We start from the raw sequence: 25,877 nt of genomic DNA on the forward strand, positions 1-25,877 counted from the left end.
GAGGCAGAGGCTATACCTGTATTTGTATTTTAAAGTATGTCGGAAGTTTATCGATGCAAGTCTGATACCAAAGTGTTATTGAATTTATCGTAGACTGAATTTTCTTGTTATTTCTTTTATCATTGGTCCTTGAAATTTTATTTATTTTCTGTAAATATTTGTATGCTACACATTATAAGATATGTTTGATATTTTTAATATAATTTTTTAATAGTTATGGAATCTTTTTTTCACGAAATTTTAGTTTCGTCTTTTCGTATAGGATATAATGAAGATTATAGAAAAATATTTGAGTTATAGTAAAACGAAAAGGTAGCATAAAAATTAAGCAAACTTAATAAATACTTAAATAAAGACTGAAGAAATTTATAATCTTTTTTTTATATTATTCCAAGTAGATGAAAAAGATCATAATTATTTATATAATAATAATTGTAAGTATGTCAATATAATAATTACATTAAATAATAAAGTTATAGAAATAAATCATAATTTATAATTATTAATATTTTATATTACTTTCTCGATGTAATATTACTTATAATATTGTTTATAATTTATAAATATCATATAATGGCAAATTTAATATTTGTAAATACGAACAAAATTCATAAAAAGGTACTCAGAAAAATATTTCTATTAAGTGAGGCGTATCTAATATTTCTTTCATTTATTTAAAAATTAAATGCTAATTTGCTTTCTCATATTAGACGTAAACCTAAAGAATATCTGATAAAACTATGAGTATCCAATCAAAATTCTGTCAGATTTATTAATGTTATTTCTTAATGACTCGCGATATGATAGTTCTTCTTTTTTTTCTAAAATATCACATTACTTAATTTGTGGTACAAGGTACAAATTTTGTAATATTCGATAATAACGTGTTTTGGAATGATTAATGAAAGTAAATAAAAACTTTGGGTTTGCTAATGGAGTGAAGAAACTGATACGTAGATAATCTTGATCGTTGCAAGAGAAGATAAGGCGCGTCGAAAACATTCTCGACTTTTTCTTTCTTTTATAAACAAGTGTCTTTTTCTTCTTTCACTCGGTCATAAGTTACGGTATATCTACACATGAGTTCTTACGAATTCTTTGAATATTTTATTCCTTTATTATAGACATAATTTATACAAATTTTGAAAATATTGCGAATGTATAGTATCTCCTGTAACTTGGAAAAGATTAAAATAAAAATCATGGTAATGAAAAGAGTAATGCAAAAGTTATTTCTTTATATTTTGTATAATTTCAATCAGCTCTCTTAAAAATAAATATTTTCAAACTTAATTTTTATAAGAACAATTATTTTGAAAATAAATTACTTTAAAAGTAAAATTTCACTGTTAAATTCGAAAATAAATATTTTCAAGATTGATTATTGCAAAAATTATTTGTACAATTTTCCATACAAGATTAACGACATGTTTACAAAGTAATGTGTCACGTAAAGATTTTACAGATTTTACGTAATAGGATATATTCGTTGGTAATTAATAAAATAGTTACGCTCGAATGGACCCGTTGTGAACAGACTGCTGTGGTGTTTTCATTTAAAAACTTCAGCCTTTATTAATAATTAATCATATCGATATTATGACGACGTTATGAAACATAGTTTGTATTAAACATTAAAGATATAATATGGACATAAAGTGCGTATTCATTCGTATGCAAATATAAATATATAGCGTTCTTTGTGGATGTTATTATTAACGAAAGTACTCGAATTAATGAAATTGTTTCAGTCACGTTAATATTTCGGTGATAAACGATATTAATATGTAATAATGACATGTAATTGACTTTGCATTAATTAGCAGAAAAAATATAGCTTAAAAGATGAAATAGATATTCTTGAAGATTAATTACTTTAATTATTTTGTAATTATGATATATTTTGACAACGAGAATAATTAGGATCTAACAATTATTTACATAAATTTTTATATATACATATATATATTTTTTGTACACTTTATATTTATATATTCGTACTTTATCTTTATTCGTTATTTAACAAAATAATATTAAAATATATATATATATAAAATATCAGTGTTTCATGTAATCAAATATATTTTTATGTAATTAATCTTGTTATTTTTAATTCGACATTGCGATAAATTATGCTACGCATGTGAGCAATTATCTCATTAAAATTACTTATAGTCGTGCCATTTATGTTACTGAAACATCAGTTATTCATAAAATAATTTTGAATACATTTTGCAATTATCTACGTTATCTATATTTTAAAGAAACTGTACAAGAACTTTGGTTCTAAATTCTAAGCGGTAAATTTTATTTTAGCAACTTGTAATGGCATGTGCTGCAACTTGGAGACTGAGGAACAGTTAAGACATCAAGCTAGGGCAGATTTTCACGACTTGATCCATCACCACAGCAGAAGTTTGCAAGGTCTTCTGGCAACAACAGCGGATGCGCTAAGGGGTGAGTCTAATATATTTTATCATAAAAGGACTAACTAAAACTTTGTAACAGGCAAGTAGAAGGTGGAAATATTCTTTAGCAAAATATTACACGAAATTAGAAAGAAATGGATAATATGCATAACAATGTATGATATGTGAAAATTACTTGTTATTTCATTTATTTTATTCAAAATATTTAAATAACGAATATATAATTATACAATATTTAAATAATAAATATATAATTTATACAAAATATTTATATAACAAAATATTCAAGTTATTCAAAATGAAATAATTAGGGTAACTAAATTCTAGGAGAGAAACACGATGTATTTAATATTATGGTAGGTTTTATTATATAAATTGTCTTAGTTAAATAAATGATTTTTTAATTATCTTGCTTCCTATGATAATAAAGTATAGTATCAGTTTAGTTTTCTTTTTTTGTTATGATATAATTAATCATGTTTTTACTCTCGAGACTAATATCCAAAATGATCCAAGATAAGAAACGAGACCAATATCAAGATTTCTTTTTTATTTTAGAGTTAGTAATCGTTATTTAATTAGTATTTAATCAGTGCAGATGCAACAATTTAATTTTTTATTATAATACAACTGATTACGATATCCTTTTTGTTTTTGAGTTTAACAGTTGAAATGCTTTAAAATAAAAGAAGGGTAGCAAGTCTAAAATTAAACTAGGATCACTATATCAATTTTAATATTTCTGTTTTCTTTTTTTTATTTTGCAGTTATTAATTGTAATTTAAGTAGCATTCATGTTTTTATCCTAATATTTTTCTACTCTTAAGTCTGATGTTTGAATATCCCAAAAGTAGAGAAGACACTAGCATAAAGTTAAATTGGAGTTTTTCCATTAATATTAATTTTTCCTTATTTTTGTTAAGATTATCAATTTGTATTTAATCAGTATCACTCATCTGATAATTTTCTAAAGTTACCATCCATAGTCTTCTGTATTTTTTCTAAAGAAATAGTTACTCTGTTGAACCTAATTATTCCATTTAAAGATAGAATAATTTTCATTTTTGAAATTTAATTTGCTTCTTTTCGGAATTGATAAATTTCAAAGTAACTAATTTCCATATGGTCTTTAGTCATGTAAAAAATTTCTTAAAACGATAAGATAAAGTGGAAAGATAAACATAGGTTAGGTGATGAAGCTATCCGACCACATTAAATATATATTTCATTATTATTAATAACCAATGTACTTTATTATATTTTATATATGAATAAGAAAAGAAAAATTCGGTATCCATTTTTAACCCTAAAAGTACTAACCTGTAATTTGTACCTAAATTCAGTGTACATAATACATATTAATTAAAGCGGTATAATGGAAGTAAAGAAATATACATAATTACGATTCTATTTACGTAAAAATCAATATTAACTTTGTGAAAATTAATGGTAAAAATAATTGAGCCCTTTGGTAGTGTTAATGTTAATTTATTTATTCTATTATCGAATGATCTAGAAACAAAAATCCAATAATTTAATAAAATAATACAATTAAACGCAAAATGTGGTCGGATTCTTTAGTGACTTTCGTGAATGCTAACTAACATAACCTAGAAAGTGATCTGAGCGCCCTCTTCTTCGATTGGGCGAGAAGGATGGAGAGCGTAGTAAGGACAGATAGTTCGAATGGGGCACTTCGTAGCCTCGTTGAGAGCTCCAGAAATGGGATTGAAAGAAACAGTTTCTTAAATTGGCAAAACCAAACCGAGGTTACTATTTTTACGTGCCAACTGGAACGTGTGTACTCTCCGTCTCTCTCCTCTTCTCATTCCTATCTCGTACTTTCTCTCTCTGTCTCCCTCTAACTCCCTCTTTGCTCCTATCATTTTATCTTCTCCATTACTTCTTCTTGTTTTCCGTCGGGACCTAGTGTTTCACCACGACTTTCGATAAGTACTGCAGTTGGTGAATTACTAAATTCGTTCTTCCCGGGACGTTCCTCTTTAAAGTCATTCGGGAGGAATTTTTCTTCTTTCTCTCGTTATCGCCATACTCGTGATCCGGTGCACTTTGAGTCGCAGTGCAAGTGAAATAAGAACGCCAAGTCGCTTTCTTCTTATACTATGTATTATCGTTTTATGTATTATTCGCGTGTCATGTTAAATGAAAATACGCATGTTTAATCTTTCGAGAAGATTTTATGGAATTGTACGTTTATGAGGAAGGTTCTCCAAGTATTACTAACCGATTTTCATGAAATTTATGGAAAACATAGCCCTTAAAAAAATGTTTAATTCGAGTCTTTCTTTTTGTTCGTAATTAACCAGTAGAGACTGAAAATAATTTTTCAAAGGGGAGATGAAGAATATAATTTTTTTAATTATTCTAAAATTACTCGACGTGGAAAGATATTAAGATAATAAGATTTTTCATAAAATTAATTTGTTTAAGAATATATTAAAAGATAATATCTTTTAATGAATTAATTTTGTTATTTTCATTACCCAAATTTGGACAAATATAAAAATGAGGCAAGAAAAAAGATAGTACCAATATTATTTGTTTTATATAATATTATTGTATTAATTTTAATAGATAATTGAGTTTTTATAATATCAATTTGTGTTACGACGCGACGTGTGCCACCCGTGACAACCGATTCCGGGCCGGACACCGTCGTCGAACCGACACGACTGGAACGCTAAGTGCGCGATTGTGATTCTGTGATTAAACCCCCGTGCCCCCCTCAAGTGCTTATACCTTGTCGAGGTGAGGGGTCTCGATTGCGGGATCACAATCGTGCACTTAGCGTTTCAGTCGTGTCGGTTCGGCGACGGTGTCCGGAATAGGTCGTCACGGGTGGCACACGTCGTGTCGTAACAATTTGTTTAAATAATATTGGATTTATTCAGTTATATTTATATATAAATTTTTGTTGAAAATTATATCTTACGTATATTTTATCAGGATCGGTTACTAATATCTGAAAGACCGTTGTGGTAAGTACGTAAAATGTTAAAATATTTTTAAGAAATTGGAAAAAGAAGGAAACGTATATTTCTTATCTATTTCTCCCTTCTGGCAATATTACAAATTTTTTTTTTTTTTTTTAGAAATGTTCGTTTATGAAAGGAATATTAAAATACACCCGAGCAATACAAAACACGCGGTGTAAAGTAAACCGAAATAAATACTCGTGCTCTAGTTTATTTTTCTGTTTGATATTCACTCTGGCTTAGTTTATATTCCCTCCGTTATATTCTCTCCGTAGGAACGTACGAAAAGACATCGCGGAAACTGGACAGCATACAGCGTGTCGAGAATTTTGCTTAGAGCTTAAGAGTAAAAATAAATGGAGCCATTTCGTGCACTGACAAAATCATGCATATCTAAAAGTAATCCTCTTTTTCCTCCTCTTGACGTTGCATTTAAATTATTTCTGTGTTGCATCGATATCAGTCCCTATTGTGAAGATGGTTGATGCATTTAATAATCTATTTTCGAATGTCATTTTACGGATTATACATATATATTTTATATTAATAGCATATTTATATCAATTATATGAGCCGTTCACTGCACAAATCGATTAACTCCACTTTTTGAAAAATAAATTTAAATTTAAGTGTCAAAGCATTTGGCATAGTCATAATTTTTTATATTTAAAATTTTTCAAAAAGTGGAGTTAATCGATTTGTGCAGTGAACGGCTTATATATTAATTATAATCATGTATATAAATATTTATATGTTATAAGTATAATTATATAAAACATATCTTATATTTGTTAATATATATTATATATATTTTATAATAATCACGTATATAAATATGTATATGTTATAAATATGTAAATATACGTAAAAATTTGTATTTTTGGTATAGGAATATATAGTAATTTACAATCTCTATACTTATTATATATATTATTATATTATTATAATAATAGAATCTCTTATTTATTATCTCTCTAATAGAATCTCTCTAAATGAATCTCTATATTTATTATGTAGTAATTATAATCATGTATATAAATATGTATATGTTATAAATATGTAAATATACGTAAAAATTTGTATTTTTGGTATAGGAATATATAGTAATTTGGAATCTCTATATTTATTATATAACTATATTTTATATCAATTACTATCATTGTATATAGTATACAGATATTTATAAATATAATATTTTTGTGTCATTTAAATAACATTTAAACAATAAATATAGGTATAATTGCAATAATATATTATTACACGATACCTTATTTTCCTTATTATTACAAATATAAAAATGACTACAAATTAATTGTTTTAGGATAGGATTCAATTTTGATATATTTGTTATTCCTGTTTGTTCACAAACCGAACATGGCATAATATAGTAATGAACATGTGTTTTGTGTGTTGTAACTTGTTCGAGTTTAGAATAATATTTGCACTGAGCTACTTTGAGCGAGGGAGAAACGCAGTAATTGTGTGGAAATGAAGTAATTGTATGCGAAATGGATGAAAGATCGCACAGTGCAATGTTTTAGTCGCGTATTATATTCATAGAAAAAAATTAGAAAAATATTATAATTCATAACAGCAGCAGTTCATTGTTTCTTAAATGCCCTGTTATTATGAGAAATTAACATAATTAATATTTGAATAATTATTTTAATATTACGCTTATCCTCAAGGTAGGAAAGATTAATTATCATTTTTACGATAACATGTTTTATTAAAGACTGTTAAAAATCTTCGTTATTAAAATATCATTTCATAAATAGTATACGTCGCCATGATGAGATTATAAAAATATAAAAATATTTGTCGTAAACAAATTTTTCTATTTTTCTCTTCCTTGTATCTGTCTTGAGTCTAATTTAAATTTTATCGGAAAGGAAGAAAATACTTGTTTGGAGAATCGAGGAGGACTTTTGGAATTGAGTGGTTGAGAACTTTCAGGAAGAAAGTTTCAGTCCGTGAAAATTCTCCGAGACATATCGTATGAAAAGTTTTTATCTTGAAAGTAAAAATAACGCTTTAAGAACAGTTCTCGCAAAAGTGTTCGCGATGTAAATAATCCTAATTGATTCTTTGCTCACTCGGTGTATTTGCATTTTTCATTTCTGTTCTTGCAGTGATTCAGGGTCTTAAGGAAATTGAAGTACAATGAAATTGTTGAAACTTTAAAAGAATGAAATCTTATTTATTTATGCAGAAGTATACATCGAGCAAGACGTAATGCAGTATTCTCAACGTCTTATTTCCTTTTTGTCGTTCTTGTTGTATTTGTCCTCCTGATAATTATGATTTTCACGTGTTTCACAAATTATGCAATAATTCTTTCAAATGTAATCTTCATTTTATTCGTCTGAAAATAATTTTAATTCTTTATTAATAAATCTACGTAAAACGAAGTGGATGCTCAGTTTCCAGTTTCAGATTGCAAATTTTTGAAAAGTTTATGCAATACAAATTTATTTTATTATAAGTATATAAAATAGAAAATAAGTGAATGCAGTAAATTGTATTACTATTCTTAAAATATTTTTGTTAACGTCTTTTTTAAACATAATTTTTACTAAAATTACGTTCATTCTATACATTTCTTCTATGTGTTAATATCATTATTCAAAATCAAGCCAATTTCTTCTTTATAATTAACAGAGTGTAGAATTTTTTGAAAAATATGAAAAATATTTTCACATTTACATGTGTGAAATAATCGAATTTGTTGTTTAAAGAAATGTTGTGTGCATATTTTAGTTTAATTTTAATTCGAACAATATAGTTTAGGTATTTTAAAGAAAATTTTTAGCATATTCTTAAACGAATAAAATAATTAAAGAATTACATTCGAGCATTTAAATAAGAATTAAAGCAGAATTATTATATAATTGACAAAATGTTTAATTGCTTTTGAGAACAATTTTTTTATTCCCCCTTTATAAATATATTTGTGTTTATGGAGAAAATTTTGTAAATTACAACACCTTTTTAGATTTTTAAATTGTGTTATTGGGGAATAGAATTAAACAAGGTATGAATCATACTTATTTACAGCATTATAACATTCGTGCCAAGTTTTTATAATTACAAAGTACAGTATAATTAACGATATATAATATTTATTAAAAAAGAAAGAATAAATCAAGATAAAAAAATTACACGTTTCTCTGTCGGTAAAACAGTCTAAAACCAAATTTATTCGACACAAATAAATCAATTTCCTTTTATTACGTAGTACTAACCTTTTGCACTCGGCGATATTTTCATCACAGAAAAATAGTAATTCGAAGGCTTTCCGTCATAAAGTCGACGATATTTTTAATATGCAAATTAGGGGGTGGAATTATTTTATCGACATTCCACGTATCGTTGGGTAATTTGAAATTTGATATATCAATTAACATCGATCTTTAAAATCCGATTAAATAGCGACTGAGAGTCGCTTCTCGAGTGCAAATGGCTAATTTATTCATTATTCAAATATTAATACTAAATTTATACTGTTATCCGTCGAACATCAATGTCTCACATTTAAATTTTCCATCCGCATCCTAGAATTTCAAAAATCTTAATTACGAAGCGAAGCTTAAGAAACCTTTGAAGATCCTCAAACTCTCGTCGATCTCGAGCATTCCGTTCTTCTTAAATCTTTTTACTCGTTAAAGTGTACGTATCAGCTGCAGCATTGGGAAATATCCGTGAAAGCAGAAGCCGCAAGCGCTTTGAACCGTCTTGGCGGGAAACGAAGGAGCGCGGCTAAATACGAATCGAGCTCTCGATAGCGATACTCCATAGACGCAACATCGACGGTGGCGGCGTCGGTGGTGGTTTTTCCAGTCTTTTCTTCCTGTTTCTCTTTCTGCCTCGGGCTGCCCGGTTACCCCCTGCGCCATTCTGTCTTCTTTCTAGACACGTTCAGCTCGCGTTGCAGTTTTCCAAGTTTTTACTTTTCTCCCGTCCCTCTCTCTACGCGTTTCGCCTCCACTCTTTCTCTCTTGCGCTCATTTCGGTTCCGTTTCGTTCCTCTATTCCATTTTCGTCTCTCTGCCCATCGGCTGCCACCTTTTCTCCAGCGGTGCTCGATTCGTTTCGCGATATGATGCGAAAATGGCACGGGTCTCCGGTTGAATTTCCTAGAATGGTCCACGTAAATGCGTGGCCGAGGTAAATTTAAATTCGTGAGTAGGAACGGGGAAATAGCGAAGCTGGAACTGCGCGACCGTTGGAATAAGAAACGCGTGGAACGGCGGACTGTGGAAGCTCGGCTGTTCTCTTTTGCCAACTTCCATTGATTCGATAGCGGTGTCTGCGGAGCTGGGGGAGGCGAGAATTTTTGCGAGAAAAATAAGAATTCCTATACCGATCGCATATTGAATACTAAACAATATCGCGGAAGTTTTCGTATAGCAGTCTCTACGCGTTCTGATTTTAAATTTTGGCGCGCTTTGAGGTTATTAGAAGTAACACGTTCGGGCGTACTTGTGCTTTAATTATGGTTGGTTTGAATTGAAGTTTTCGCGGTTATATTGAATTTTCCTTTTGCTGGTAGGATTATTAATCTTGGGAGATTTGAAGGAGTAATTGGCAGTTTTTAAATTGCTTTATCTATGCATTTTGTACTTAATAGTATTACTGCCACAGTAATTTAATTGCAAAAGTTTTTAATGTACATAGACTTTACTAAAATTGTGGTTATAATTATGATTAATTAATATTTCATTGTTACTTTTACCTTGGACCAATAAGAATTTATTAAAATAAATAGAAATATTAAAGAAAGATAAGAAATATGAAGAAATATTAAAATAAATGCGTGGGTAATTAAATTATAAAATGTGTTTAATTATATAAATTATTAGCTTTTTGATTTTCACTTATTTAGAGATAAAACAATATTTAATTACTCTTTGAAATAATTTATCCTAAAATAGCAAAGCTCTATAATATTTAATCAAAGATCTCACTATAACGTTGCTAAGAAAGAACATGAACTATTCCAATCATAGTTAATTCATCTTTTAGGTTCATTTTGATTATTAGGTTTAAGTAGTATTCGTTTTTAATACCTTTCGCCTATTTTTTATTCAAAAATAATTCAGTGTTTAATTAATATTTTAAATAATTTGAAAACTTTGCAATATTTAATAAAAAACTTGACTATGATTTAATTCCTCAAGAAAATCAGCTATGCAAATAATATTTGATTCTTCTTCTAGTTCCATCCTGAATACATTGATCTTTCGGTTATTGTTTATTTAAAAACGGCTTAATACTTCAACTTTCATTTCCAATTGCTCATCTCATTGAAAATTTTGCAAAAAATGAGATTAAAAGTTTAGAAACTCGAAAATCGAAGAAAATAAAGAAGGTAGAAAATAAGAAGAGTGGGAAGTGGACTATAAGAAACAAACTGAAAATAGTCGGTTTCTAATCCTGGCGAAATTCTTGCATAGGTTCTGCCTCTGTTAACGTTCCGTTGTAAGAATAGAAAAGCTTCGTAGACCAAAGACGATCTATTTAGTAACTTGGTTCGCCATTGTCTCTTTGACTTTGGATTCCTTTTATTGTTCCTTAGTGCTTCTATTACATTCGTCCGGCTTAAGAGGATTTAGACCATGCAAGTCACCTATAAGCAGCACAAAAACGGGTTCCTTTTTATTTCTAACAGTAGAGTACGTCAACGAGATATATCACTTTTTTTATATGAGCCGTTCTCTGCACAAATTAATTAATTCCATAAAACAAAAAGTGGAGAAACGCAATGCAATAATGTATATTGTTTTTTAAAATTCCCTTTATAATTTAAGTCGAAATAAATATCGTAGAATGCAGAAATACAAATGTAACTTTCATCTAACGGTATATAAAATTTATAAGAAAAAATAGCCAAAAGGTAATCGTTAGTAATGTTACCATTTTTACGTTACTGGGAGAGTTAATCGATTTGGCGAGTGAAAAAGTAATAAATTTAAATTTTACTAAATTTTACTTAAATTCTGATAAAACGGAGCTAAAAAATTCACCGTTATCATTCGTGGCTTGCTAGTGCATTCGAGTTGCATTATTGCAACGATTTGCATTAGAGTACGGAGTTAATCAAAGTGACCTCTGAAATAAATTATTTATTATTCAGTGGCGAAAAAATTTTTGTCGTTTAATGGTGTTAATCTTAATTATCAGGGAAAGTTATTATAAATATAAAAAGTTATGACTATACCAAGTTATGACACTTAGATTTGAGATTTTTAAAAAAATAGAGTTAATCGATTTGTACAGTGAACGTCGTCTCATATCTCGTGGTAAAATATAATAATTTGAATTTTTAAGTGTCGTCTATAAAAATACAACGCTATTTTGTATTCCTGAAATTCATTTATTATTATATAAATCAATTTTCGTTCCTGCTTTTTTTTTTTATTTCGGATAAATAATTTCGCAGGAGTCATTTACATAAGTTTTAATACACAGACAAATAAAAGAATGATTTCATTTGCTCAAAATAATTTTCAACAAATTTATAGAGAAAACGTGGTAAATGAGGAAATCTTAATCTTTACATGTAATCAGTTTTAACGAAGGCGTGTTATATTTTTCAATTAAAATTAATTTCAAAGTTTCTTTTCAAAATAAGCAACGGTGCACCTTTCTTTAAAAATTAATTACATATTTAATTTCAAGAATCTCCTCACGTAAAAGCGAATAGACTTGCTATTCATTCATAAACTGGAAGTAAAAAGAGAACAAAATATATTCCCTGTAATGGAAATTAATTTCAGACTTTGCACTTTCCTCGCGAAATACGAAAAATAAAAATAAAAATAAGAATAAGAAATATTCTCATGGATAAACTAAGCCATATAAATTCGATTGAGACTGGAAAAAAGGTGGAAAAAAGAGAAAGAAAAAAAAAAAAGAAAATCTCCGTATCACGAGTCAAAAGATTTGCGAAACTAGAGCCAAGGTAACGCGAGATCGCGGTGATCTCGAGAAAATTTTGACCGTATTCGTTTGCGATCCCACGACGATCGATAAACGAACGTTATCCTGCGGTTGCAACGGCAGCGACCTGTCGATTGCACCTGGTCCACAGAGTGGAGCGTAGTCGCACATACACCAGTTTGGCGCCGCAACATAGCATATCTGGTCCTGTTTGATGTCCAGGACCGGGTTCCACGGTCCGGATCAGGAGGGTTAACGGCTGAGGCGGAAGGGGCAGGAGGGAGAGGTTGAGCTCGCTTTCTCGCATCCGTATAAGGCTGTGCGTGCATTGCAACTTGCATTGCTGTTCGATCCTCTCTCTCTCTCCCTCTCTCTCCCTTCTTCTCTTTCTCATGCCCTCCACTCTCTCTTTCTCTCGCATTGGAAAGTACAGCTTGCACGAAACCTCCGGGCCACGAATTCGAGACTGGCCAGCCCATTCGGCCACGAAATGTGCTAGTAGTAATTATCGCGAGAAGGTTGTTTCACCCTGCGGCCATGTTTCTCCGTTGCAACGCGGACGCATCGCGGATGCATAGCGGATGCATCGCGGACGCGCTGATGCCTTGCTAGGTGTTATTTAATTAACGGAACTCCAGAGACTCCGGCTAGACTATATACCCGTATTCAATTCTGACGTTCTGCACACGGGTATGGATGTCTTTTGTCCCGGCGTGCCGTAACTTTGTTCGACGTAACGAGATTAGCAGCTCGCCGACACAATGCGTCGGGAAATTTATTTCTCGCCAGTTTGCTATCGTCACACGCCCCCGTGAGCGGTGTCTTCGTTTGTCTTCGTTTGCGGGTAACTACTTTCGTTATGGCCTCGGAGTTAGGTTTTTGGGGAAAATCAACAGGCTCGTTATTCGAGGAAGCGAGCAGGAAGTCGAGGGTGTCACAGTTTTGACAGGGGAGACGAAGGATCGGTGAAGACACAAGGTACAGGTTCACGTGTCCTGAAGTTTGGAAGTACGTGTTAGACTAGGAGTATTCTTGCTGACAACACGGGAAGAAATCCTGCTGACTTCACCTATGGATTCCTTCCATTATTCCAGTTTTGGTTTCAGTATCGTAGGATTTTTGCTAAATTAATCCACGTTGGTCATATATCACCGGCCACGGTTTCCTCTGTGACGCCACGGTGGTCATTGGTGACCGGAGCGCTTGAACTACTTGAACTACGTTGAATGAAAATTGACAGTTAGTGCATTTTGAATGTAACCGCTAATTAGAAGATACTTTGAAGTAAAAACTGCCTCATTAAACGATTAAAATTTTTTATTAGAACATCAAAAACATATTAGAACAAGTTTTGCATCTAGCGGTGCACTCCCGTGGCATCCTGAGGGAAACACGTGATTTCGGCGTGGCAATCAAAGGGTTAATAACAAAACAGGTTTATTTAACTAAAATATTACACTAACAAGGAGAGTGCAAGTTCTTCGAGGCACCGATTTAGTTGAAGCTTTGCAGGTTTGTAGATTTCATCATGCAGTTCAAAAATGTATATCATTATAGGGGCAACTGCTCAATAGTTTTCGAGATATTTACGGTTAAAGTTTTAAAGTTTTATTACTTCTTTAACTATAGATTTATTTCCAATGGTTTTCAATTGATGTTATGGCTTAACGGCGATACCCGAAAATTCTTATGCTGCAGGTCCAGTTTGACCACTCGTAAACATATTGACAGATAATTACGTGCTTAGCACTTATAATTAAGTGCTAGATTAATCATATGCTGACAGACATCTGTGCATCTAATAAACAATGACTCCTTTTTATTAACAAAATAGATTTATTTAACTAAAATATTACACTAAGTTTCTCTCAATTCTAACTCTGAGGTACACGATCCTGTGTGCACTACTTCTTGAGTACATGCATTCTGCCTTCTGCCTCTTCCTTGCATCCTTATTTAAAGCCAAAACTCTCTGCTTTCATACACAAGATTCTCTTTTCTTTCTTTCGCAATCACTCGATACAGTCATAGATATCTCGTCAAAATGATTCTTTCGCGCTATTGTTTGTTCCTTCGTCGCTGTTTATTATTTCTCGCTTTTCGAGAAGCGGCCCTAGCATTCCCATGCATTCGCTTAGGAGTAAGACCGCACACTTATTCGTCCCGCTATCACTCTTAACCCTTTGTCTTCCGAATTATTTCCCAATTTTGTTGCCAATAACTCCCTATATTTTAAGCATTTCTTTGAAAATTTACTTCATAGGACAGTTCCTTGGCTGCTACTTATTTTACAGAGTTTTGTTTACTGAATATATTAAATATAGCTCTCAAACATAGTTGTAATTTATATTTTGAATCTAAGTAATTCAAGTAGCTGCTTATTTTCTGTTTTCTTGTTCAGTAAATAAAGAATCAGAAAACGTCGAGTGTAACTCGACATAGGAGTTCCTGTGATGAAAACTGATGTCGAGTCATGCTCGACAAAGGAGGGCAAGGGTTAATACTATTACCTCTGTTAGTGTCCTTCACTGGTCGCAATCCCACAGTATCGTTATGCTATTTTAACCCCAATGCGTTAACTTCCTGTAAATCTTCCGAATTTTGCCGAATGGCGACCACGAGTCTCGAGTGCAGAGGGTTAAGTCCCTGCGTGGAGCCCAGTGCAAGTACGCTGGTTGGGTCGTCGACATCGATTCAGGACAGCTGGTCCATTTCTCTAACTAATATTTTTACCGCAAACAATACGATTACACGGGAAATTAGCCGTCCAAGTCCGTGGTCTCACCGCAAAACGAGCTTGGCTTGGAGCAAATCGAGTGGGGGCAGCCCCTTTGTACTCCTTTAAAAGGCAGAACGTCGATGGGTATCGGTGGGGTTAAAAGTGTGGTCCTCTACATTCCGTTTTCGCACGTGGGGTTGTTAAAACATCAACAAGTACGACCGCTGCGATTCTAAGTGCACTCGCTGTCCCACCCAGCGGGAGAGCGTTGCTATTATTGTTGCTGCTGCATTCATGAGCCCCGACACGCGTGAGACACGTTTTACGCGGACAATGCCGAACAATGGAGACCTGTCTGGCTATATGGAAAATTATCTCGAGATCGAATTACATTAATGTTTCCATTCCGGGGTATTTACGACTGGTGCGTTAGGCCACGTTCGAATCTCCCGCCATTTTAGGGGGTGTCTCTTGGACCTAGACCGGTCAGTGCTTCGACTTTGGGGGTTTCGGTTTTACTTCTTTTCTTCATTTGCATTTCGTACTTGTATAATTATGTAAATTCGATGGTGGATCGTGTGTAGATGATACTAGGTGGTCGCTCGTGATATCCATTCGAGTTAAGCTCGGTGGATCGATGAATTATAATATAAATTGCGTGCACAGTTATCTAAATTTTACGTAGAATCGTCTATGGTGCACACTAGGTGTTATTCGGACATTAGATGGATGACACTCCATCCATACTGAAATCGGTGACACGGTAAATATTTTTCTTTATCTACAATATCTAATGTGCCAATAAAATAACACGAAGTGCACTGTATCGTTTAATTAATACGATACAATGTGCATACAATTGTCTAACCTTAAGGATCACTTTAGATGTCTCATCTCACTCGTCATCTGCATCCGTGCCATCTAATTCGTTATACCGCAAAATATAGTATACAGGGTGTCTCGAAGATCAAGGTACAACTAGTAGACCCGTGATTCGACGTGGACTAACCGTGAGTTAGTTAGTTAATTATAAATTCATCGCGTGCTCATTCACGAATGACACTAGACCCCCACTGATCGACTTCTTGTACCCCAAAATTTAGAACTTATACGAAACATGGAAAAATACAACTATCCAAATCCACTATACAGTACTTTCTACCACTACCATTGGTTCGTTGCTGATCTTCATCCGCGCTAAAATCGAGGCCTGTTATTAAATTAAACAGGCGATTAAAAGTTCCCAGCAGCCAGCAGACACCTGGACGCGGCAACTTCCTCGCCCCATGCATTATGCACTCGTCTACTCGTCCTGCCAAAGGCTATCATTGACGAAGTTAAGAGTCGGAGTGGCGCGACTGGCCTTTTTTTAATCTCTTTATCCGATTAGACTCGGAGACTTTTCCTACACAGGACTGCTGCTATATAGCACATAGGAACCTCTCTTACACAGAAGAATTTCATCTCGTGCGAGTTGCAGCGGCGCTGGAAGACACGGGGCCCCGAAACGAATTCACCTTGGATTCCGAGGGTGGGGATGAGCGTGGCGTTCTCAATTAGAAGCCCTCGCTAGCGTGGGGATCGTGTTCCTCCGGACACGCTGTTCAGCTCGGCGTGTGGGGCGAGCCGCGCTGGAGGGAGAGAAAGATTTTTGCACATGCTGGGCGGGCCAGGTCATCGGCCTGCATCGCGGTAATTTATTTTAAACTCATGACAGAACGTCGGACAAAATTTCTCTCCGCGTTGCGCAACGTCGTCAGTTTCGGTTGTCCCCGCCGTGTGTTTATCGTTCTCTCGTGGCCAATTAGTAAAATCGACGCCAGGATAAGAATATTTCGTCTCTTCGATTGCCCGAGAACTTTCTCGAAATATCCCACCACTAGAAATACACCGTGTTACTATTTAAGTACGCGTGTCGAGTGGATCGTTCGCTACCGGAGTGGGGGGGAAATACGATTTTGGAAAGAATTTGGAGGACCATAGTTTGGATACGGTGTTCGGAGTAGGCTTCTTATTTTCGGATGATATTTGGTGATTTTGTTCAAGGATTTTTCGTTTGATATTTGTCGAAATGACTGGTCTTACATTTTTAGGGAGTTTTCATAGGAATCGATATACTTGTAGCTGTTTTCGACAGAATTAATCCTTTGCACTCGAGAGGCGCCCTTCAGTCGCCATTTAATAAAATTTCGAAGATCGATATTAACCCTTTGCACTCGAGAGGTGACTCTCGGTCACCATTTAATCATATTCTAAAGATCGACGTTAATTATTATATCAAATTTAAAATTACCCAACGATGTGTGGAATGTCGAAAAAAAATAATTCTACGTTTTAATTTGCATATGATTTCTCATTTACCATTTTAAAAATATCGTCGACTCTATGACAGAAAGTCTTCGAATTACTATTTTTCTGTAACGAAAAAGTCGTTATTAATATGTCAAATTTAAGATAATGAAATCAAATAATTCTGTGTGTCAATTATTATACTATTTCCTATTTACTGCTCAAAAAAATATTGCCAGCTTCATAGTAGAAAATCTTGGAACTCCTACTGTTTTTTAGCCAAAAAATCGTCGAGTACAAAGGGTTAATATTAAAATTAATACTAAAATATAAGTACATTTTTATTTTAATGAGCATCGATATTAATTTTGTATATGGATTGATTTCAATTTTGCCACTATGATTGTGTTTATGTATGTGCGTTATGCTTATGTTTGTGAGTTAGGTTGGAGCTATCTTAGGTATAGATTACAGGTCGGTAATGTTAATAGTAAATGTGAATAGAAGAAAATTTAGATAAATTAAAAAAAGTTGAGAAAAAGTATTTAAGAAATTGAAATATGAAACTTTATTTTATCTTCTGTGATAGGTATTTTATTATAGGTCATTCTTCCATTTCAGCACAGTATTTTTATTCGTAAATTTACCCTATTTTTGATTTTCCGATATAAATATATTTTTATATGTATTATTACTTAAACTCATTAAATATTGCTTTGAGGAAATAAGTATGTAATATATAAATAAAGCCTGTGTTAATTAAATTTTATATTCGAGTTCTTTTGGTCTTGTAGTTTTTGAATTTTCGAGGTCTTTGACGGTTTTCTAACTTTGTATAAATTATTCGTAGCTCGCAAGTGGAGAACCATTTAATAATTTTTTATTAAAAACTGTAGAAAAATTTCATAAATTCATTAGTGTTTGAATTACGATTTTTATGAAATGAAGGATAAAAATACATCGTTGATTTATTTTCCAAATTATTTATTTTATATTGAAAATATTCCATAGCATTCGAAAACATTCGATCCTTATTCTAATCAATTTTCTTCGAAAAATATTTGATCATTAATTATTTAATGACGAAGTATTTAAAAAGTATCTTATCATTGATCCCTTGTTTTCTCCTGCTACCAACCCATTATTTTCCAAAAATATTTTCTCATTATTAATTATTTATTTTTATTAATTCATTGTGTTCATAAATTATTTCACAAATTAATCATCAAATTAGTTTTTCTTTTATCAACCTGTTGTTTTCGAATAATATTTCGTTATTAATTATTTACCTTTTTCTACCGACCCATTATTTTCGAAAAATATTTTCTCATTAATTATTTATTTTTTCCTTTTATTAATTCATTGTGTTCATAAATTACTTCACAAATTAATCATCAAATTAGTTTTTCTTTTATAAACCTGTTGTTTTCGAATAATATTTCGTTATTAATTATTTACCTTTTTCTACCAATCCATTGCTTTTAAAAAATATTCCGTTATTTATTATTCATTTCTTCATTCCATGAACTTATCTGAGTGATTAACTAATTTAACAGAACGAACTTCGCTTTAAACTCTTTGGCAAAAATATGCTATCTGAATAAATACACGCGTAAATATCACGAATATCAGAAACTTTTCAACAAAGTAATATTTACTGTTCGATATTTCGAGTTTCGAAGTACGCGAAGAATATCGAAGCAATAAAAGGGATCACAGGAAGTGCTTTCATTTAACCCCCATAATTCTCTAAACAGTAGAAACCAGCGCGATTAATGAGATAACTCTGCGGAACAAGTGTGCAACGAGACGATTAAAACTTTGTTTAATCCTTCGTAATTAAAACGTAACATATTGTAGTTTAAACATTGGGAATGCAGATAATGAAACGGTATTAATATTTCATGGCATGAATCACGTCTCGAGGTACCTGTAATATATATCAGAGGTCGAAGTTATTAGCCGAGTACGTGTTTTTATTGGCGAAATTTAATTAGTATAACCCTTGTTCGTATCAGTCTCGAAATTTCATAATGCATCTCGTAAATGATCGAAGGAATATCTTCCCATACATTTTCGAACGATGATTGGCTCATTATTTTGATAATAAAATGAATTTTAACGTTACTTGCGAACATTTTTATTAGCATATCTTTCTTGTACAGTGTATGTGCTTTTTATTCGTAACCTTGTATTCATTAATCGTGTTTGAAAGGATGGTATATATAGGATTAAGAGTACACGGTACATGTAAATTTTGTGACAGTATTTGAAAGAATATTTAAGCAGAGAAAAATTAAACAGAAGATTAAAATAACGTATGTCGTTGATTACGTTTACTATTAGTACATACATATGTATATCTGCTTATGGCAGTATCGTATGCATTTTTATAATATCGGTTATTAAATATGTAATTATTAATTGGTAACATATTTGAGATATTTAAAATCGGAAATATAGTAAATAAATATATAAAAATAAAAAATAAAAATTAAATATAATAAATATATAAATGTATAAAAAAATATAGTATACAGTAAACACTAATAAATATAGTAAAAAATATGGTATAAGGATATTGACATAATAATTTAATTTAATGGAAATATTGCGGTATAAGTGCAACAATATTCATTATTAATTAATTTTTTGATGGACAGTATCCTAGTTACCAATCTTAAATACTTAGTTCTTAAATACTTAGTTAAGTGCATAGATTAATAAATTCGGTAATTAAAAATAAAATAAAAAAATTTGAAGCTACATTGGAATAATATACATAATTATAAGAAAATAAGGAACATAAGTACGCTAGATATAATTGATAAAATAGAATTAAATAATATAATTCCACTATTATAATTATTATCGATAAAATACAATTTCAATATCAAAAAATTATAATTAAATATATATATATGAAAACTATATGGATATTGTGTATATATTATTCCAGCATCTTCTATATAGGATTTCATATCTACATAGAAAGCAGTCTTTTATTTGAAGACACTGATAGATCATAATTTACAAGAATTCAAAGATAAAATACATTATTGTACGTATCCTCTTCTTATTAAAAAAATTACTTTAAACATATAATAAAATATTTTTTATTACATACTTAGCCCTATCATTATCCCAACCGTTTCTGCCTAGACTCTTATATCTTTCTAGAATAGACCATTGTCCGAAGCAAATCCTAACCTCAAAGTCCCAAGATCAAATTAAAAGGAACCCTCTTCCAAAAATGAGATCATGCTAAATGATATAACGAAACATTTCTTGCCAAAAACTTCGTCTCACAGTTATTCCAACACTGATTACCTAGGATCTCACATCTTCCCAAAGGAAACTATCGTCGCAATCTAATCCTAACCTCAAATTCCTAGCATCAAGTTAAAACGAACCATTTTCCAAGCATGAAATCACACTAAACGATATAATAAAACATTTTCTACCAAACACTTCGTCTCACAATTATTCTAACACTGATTACCTAGAATCTTACATCTTTCCAAAAGAAACTATCGTCGCAGTCGAATCCTAATCTCAAATTCCCAGCATCAAATTAAAACGAACCATATCCCAAGCATGAAATCACACTAAACGATATAACGAAGCATTTCTTGTCAAATACTTCGTTTCACAATTATTCCAACATTGATTACCTAGGATTTCACATTTTTCCAAAAGAGAAACTATGTAATCATATCCTAACCTCAAATTCCCAGCATCAATTTAAAACGAATCATTTTCCAAGCATAAAATCACGCTAAACGATATAACGAAGCATTTCTTGTCAAACACTTCGTCTCACAATTATTCTAACACTGATTACCTAGAATCTTACATCTTTCCAAAAGAAACTATCGTCGCAGTCGGATCCTAACCTCAAATTCCCAGCATCAAATTGAAATAAAATTACTTCCCGAGAATGAGCTCGCCCATTTATCACTTCCTTCGTATTTCAATTTCATCTCGGTTAACCGGTATTAAATCGTGGAATAAGATATTAGAATCTTACATCTTTCCAAAAGAAACTATCGTCGCAGTCGGATCCTAACCTCAAATTCCCAACATCAAATTGAAACAAAATTACTTCCCGAGAATGAGCTCGCCCATTTATCACTTCCTTCGTATTTCAATTTCATCTCGGTTAACCGGTATTAAATCGTGGAATAAGATATTCGAGCGACATCGTTTTACGATCAATTACTTCTTTCAACGTGACTGTAATGCACTTCGCCTGACGGTTTCATAAATTAGCCTAACAAAGCCGTACGCGTCACGATACAGAGGTTATCGGTGCCTGCACGAAACTTCGTAGGTGCGAATTTTTTCGCGGAAGGAGGGAAATGAAAATACATCCTTGGTAACCAGACGATAAATCGTTGGCCTCGGGAACGGTGCCCGCGCTTCCAGCGCGGATTCTTAACAGCTTGGGTATAAATCACATTGCTGAATATCTGAAAGTGGATTGAATAATGGCGCAGAACGCCACGCGGATTTCGTATCGCTCTCCTGTTGATTTTCCCATATTACACGTTTGTAGTTGTCGCCTTTTGGCTTCACGGACGGTCTACGTGGAAAATTACGTGGCAGAGGTCTCATAAATTCCTCTTGAATCGTATTCCGATCCGAGTTCTTTCGCGAGGAAGCTTGGTAATTTTTCAGCGCTATTTTACCCTCTTGCGTCATAGCCGGCGCGAAAAAAGGGACGAATTCAAAGTTTGTCGTGTTCGAATCTATACCGGATCTGGTATTCGTCTTTTGGGACTCAGGATTGGAATTGGTTTTGAATATTCGCCTGGAGTACTTCGAACAGTGTTTAAATCAAACTTTATCACGTTGGAATATAGTTGAGTTAAACTTTTCGAGATTTACTGCTCCGTGATGAACATTTTTTGACCTGTGCTTGGTGTAAAGTTCTTCTTTCAAGTTGTCCTTCGTTGGCTTGTAGTTGATTCGATCGTTTTGAGATCTGTTTAGTTGTAGCAGCCTTTGAATTGTATTTTCTAATTGTCACACTGAAGTGTAGCTGATCCGATGTTTGCTCAGATCTACGATTGCAATTGCTGTTAATATTGTAGGGTGTTATTTCGGGAAAGAAATCGGGAATCGGCTGATGTTGATTCGGGATTTCTTATTTCAGAAAAAAGAAATTATAAACCGATCAATGATCTATGCGTGATATTTTTCTAGAAGCAAATCGAAACACATACCGTTATGAAAGGCCATTTTTGGTAGCAAAGCTAACAAGGAGAGTGCAAGTCCTTCGGATTACCGATTTGGTTGAAACTTTGCTGGTTTGTAGATATCGTCATGCAGTTTAAGAAAATATATCATTATAGCGGCAACTACTCAATAATTTTTCAGATATTTACGATTGAAGCTTTATTACTTCCTTAATTATTGATTTATTTCCAGTTTTTCTCAAATCGAGTCGTGGCGTAACGGCGATATTCGAGAATTCCTAAGATGAAGGACCACGGTTCGATTCCCGTCCATAGTTGGTAGCTTTTTCAATGTATTTTTTATTTTGTGCTCATTTTACGTCTATGAAAGCATTGTAAATAAACAATTGTAAATAAAATTTCTTAATAAAAAAATTTATTTTTTACGCTTTTTTATGCTAGTATAAATATATTGCAAAATAATAAGAATATTACACAAGAAAAACGCTATTCTACAGCAATGTTATTTACTACATGAAATACAAAACCTATCGCTCATGTAAGTATTAATTATTAAATTAAACATTGTATAAAAATGTTGCCTATAATTCCAGCTTTGCTCTGCAGCTATAAATGTTCATGAATTAATTAGAAAAACTTGGAAATTTATTAATTTTCCACTGCCGAATAAATAAAAATTTTACCGCCAGCGATCAGCGCCATCTATGATTTGGGCTCAAAAATCAAGAAAGTAATAGGAATATAGAATAGGCAAGGAGGTCGTCTATACCTGGTAACGTGACAGACAAGGACAGAGTGGGGATAGAAAAGGATAGAAGGGCTCCGATAGTGAAAAGTTAATAAATTACTCAATTTCTGTAATTAATTTGTGAACTTTTATAATTTCATTGCAAAGCTGGAACTTCAGGCAACATTCTTATATATTTTTCGTAAAAAATTTAACTCCAAATTGTTAGTTATTAATTTTTGTTTTATGGCGTCTATGATTTCGTAACGGCGACCATCACGATCTACCGTGAAAATATTTAATACTCAACAAAACTAGAATCAAAATGTGAACAAAAGTGATATGAGAAGATTCGCAAGAACATTCTTTTTATAATGAGTGCATAAAGTTTCATGAATTAATTGCGGTAAGGATAGTAATTAATGAAAAACCAATGGCGTCTCGACAACAATTCAAATACTCGGCAGAATAATAATTAATAATTAATTAATTAGAGACAAATTTCTATCGAAAAATATATTGGAAAGTTCTTAAAGGATCTATCTTTACGATGCAATTATAAAAGTTCATAAATTAGTCACAGATATTGAATAATTAATTAATTTTCTAATAAAAATTCAAATAACAACGGTCAGCACCACCTATGATTTTTATCTGGAAGCTTGTGTTCCGTTAGGTCCAGTACAAAATTACAGGTGGCGCTGACTGTTCCTTTTTGAATTTTTATTATAAAATTAATTAATTACTCAATTCCTGCGATTAATTTATGAACTTTTATAATTGTATCGTATAGGCAGATACTTCAAGAACTTTCCAATATATTTTTCGACATAAATTTGTGCCTAATTAATTAATTATTAATTATTATTCTACGGAATGTTTGAATTGTTGTCGAAGACGCCATTGGTTTTTCATTAATTACTATCCTTACCGCAATTAATTCATGAAACTTTATGCACTCATTATAAAATCAATGTTTTTCCGAATCTTCTCATATATCTTTTGATGACATTTTGATTCTAGTTTCGTTGAGTATTAAATATTTTCACGGAAGATCGTGATGGTCGTCGTTACGAAATCATAGACGCCATAAAACAAAAATTAATAACTAACAATTTAGAGTTAAATTCTTTACGAATATTATATGAGAATATTGCTTGAAGTTCCAGCTTTGCAATGAAATTATAAAAGTTTATAAATTAGTTACGGAAATTGAGTAATTTATTAATTTTTCACTTTCGGAGCCCTTCTATCCTTTTCTATCCCCTCTCTGTCCTTGCCTACCACGTGATCAGCTCTTCTACGACCTCTTTGTCTATTCTATATTCCTATTACTTTCTTGATTTTTGAGCCCAAATCATAGATGGCGCTGATCGCTGGCGGTAAAATTTTTATTTATTCGGCAGTGGAAAATTAATAAATTTCCAAGTTTTTCTAATTAATTCATGAACATTTATAGCTGCAGAGCAAAGCTGGAATTATAGGCAACATTTTTATACAATGTTTAATTTAATAATTAATACTTACATGAGCGATAGGTTTTGTATTTCATCTAGTAAATAAGATTGCTGTAGAATAGCGTTTTTCTTGTGTAATATTCTTATTATTTTGGAATAAATATATACTAGCATAAAAAAGCGTAAAAAATAAATTTTTTTATTAAGAAATTTTATTTACAATTGTTTATTTACAATGCTTTCATAGACGTAAAATGAGATTTTTCTAATTAATTCATGAACATTTATAGCTGCAGAGCAAAGCTGGAATTATAGGCAACATTTTTATACAATGTTTAATTTAATAATTAATACTTACATGAGCGATATGTTTTGTATTTCATCTAGTAAATAAGATTGCTGTAGTATAGCGTTTTTCTTGTGTAATATTCTTATTATTTTGGAATAAATATATACTAGCATAAAAAAGCGTAAAAAATAAATTTTTTTATTAAGAAATTTTATTTACAATTGTTTATTTACAATGCTTTCATAGACGTAAAATGAGTACAAAATAAAAAATAGATTGAAAAAGCTACCAAACTATGGACGGGAATCGAACCCCTATCCTTCACCATAGGAATTTTCGACCATCACCGTTAGGCCAGGACTCGATTTGAGAAAAACTGGAAATAAATCTATAATTAAAGAAGTAATGAAACTTCAATCGTAAATATCTGAAAAACTATTGAGTAGTTGCCGCCATAATGATATATCTTTTAAACTGCATAATTATATCTACAAATCAGCAAAGTTTCAACTAAATCGGTGTCCCGGAAGACTTGCACTCTCTTTGTAAGTTGCGCGGTCTCTACGGGGTGGTGAAACGCGGGACAACGAAATCGTAATCGTCGCGGGGGGTGAATCGCGAATCGCCGGTAAATGGCGTGCTTTTTATGGGAAAATCGCTAATGGGATGAATCATATCAGCCAATTAGCGATTGGAAAAAGCACGCCATCGAGCTTCGCGAAAAGCATAAAAAGCAGGACTCTCGACGACACAGGGAGAGTCCTGAGTGAAGAAGGGTCGAAGAGTCCTCGTAGAAATAGATTGTGACCGACACGGGCGTGAGTGGTT

At 32.1% G+C, this 25,877-nt stretch overlaps 1 protein-coding gene across 1 annotated transcript in view; it reads left to right on the plus strand.

Annotated features, from left to right (window-relative positions):
- dally (division abnormally delayed protein) overlaps positions 1–25,877 on the plus strand; it is a 477,850-nt gene that overhangs the window by 18,238 nt on the left and 433,735 nt on the right. The window contains exon 2 of the mRNA XM_017903784.1: positions 2,317–2,457. Coding sequence (XP_017759273.1) covers positions 2,317–2,457 — 141 coding nt within the window. The remainder of the gene's footprint in view (positions 1–2,316; positions 2,458–25,877) is intronic.

Source organism: Eufriesea mexicana, unplaced genomic scaffold, assembly GCF_001483705.2.
Source record: "Eufriesea mexicana isolate 0111107269 unplaced genomic scaffold, ASM148370v2 scaffold2534, whole genome shotgun sequence".
In the NCBI taxonomy this organism is placed as follows: Eukaryota; Metazoa; Arthropoda; class Insecta; order Hymenoptera; family Apidae; genus Eufriesea; species Eufriesea mexicana.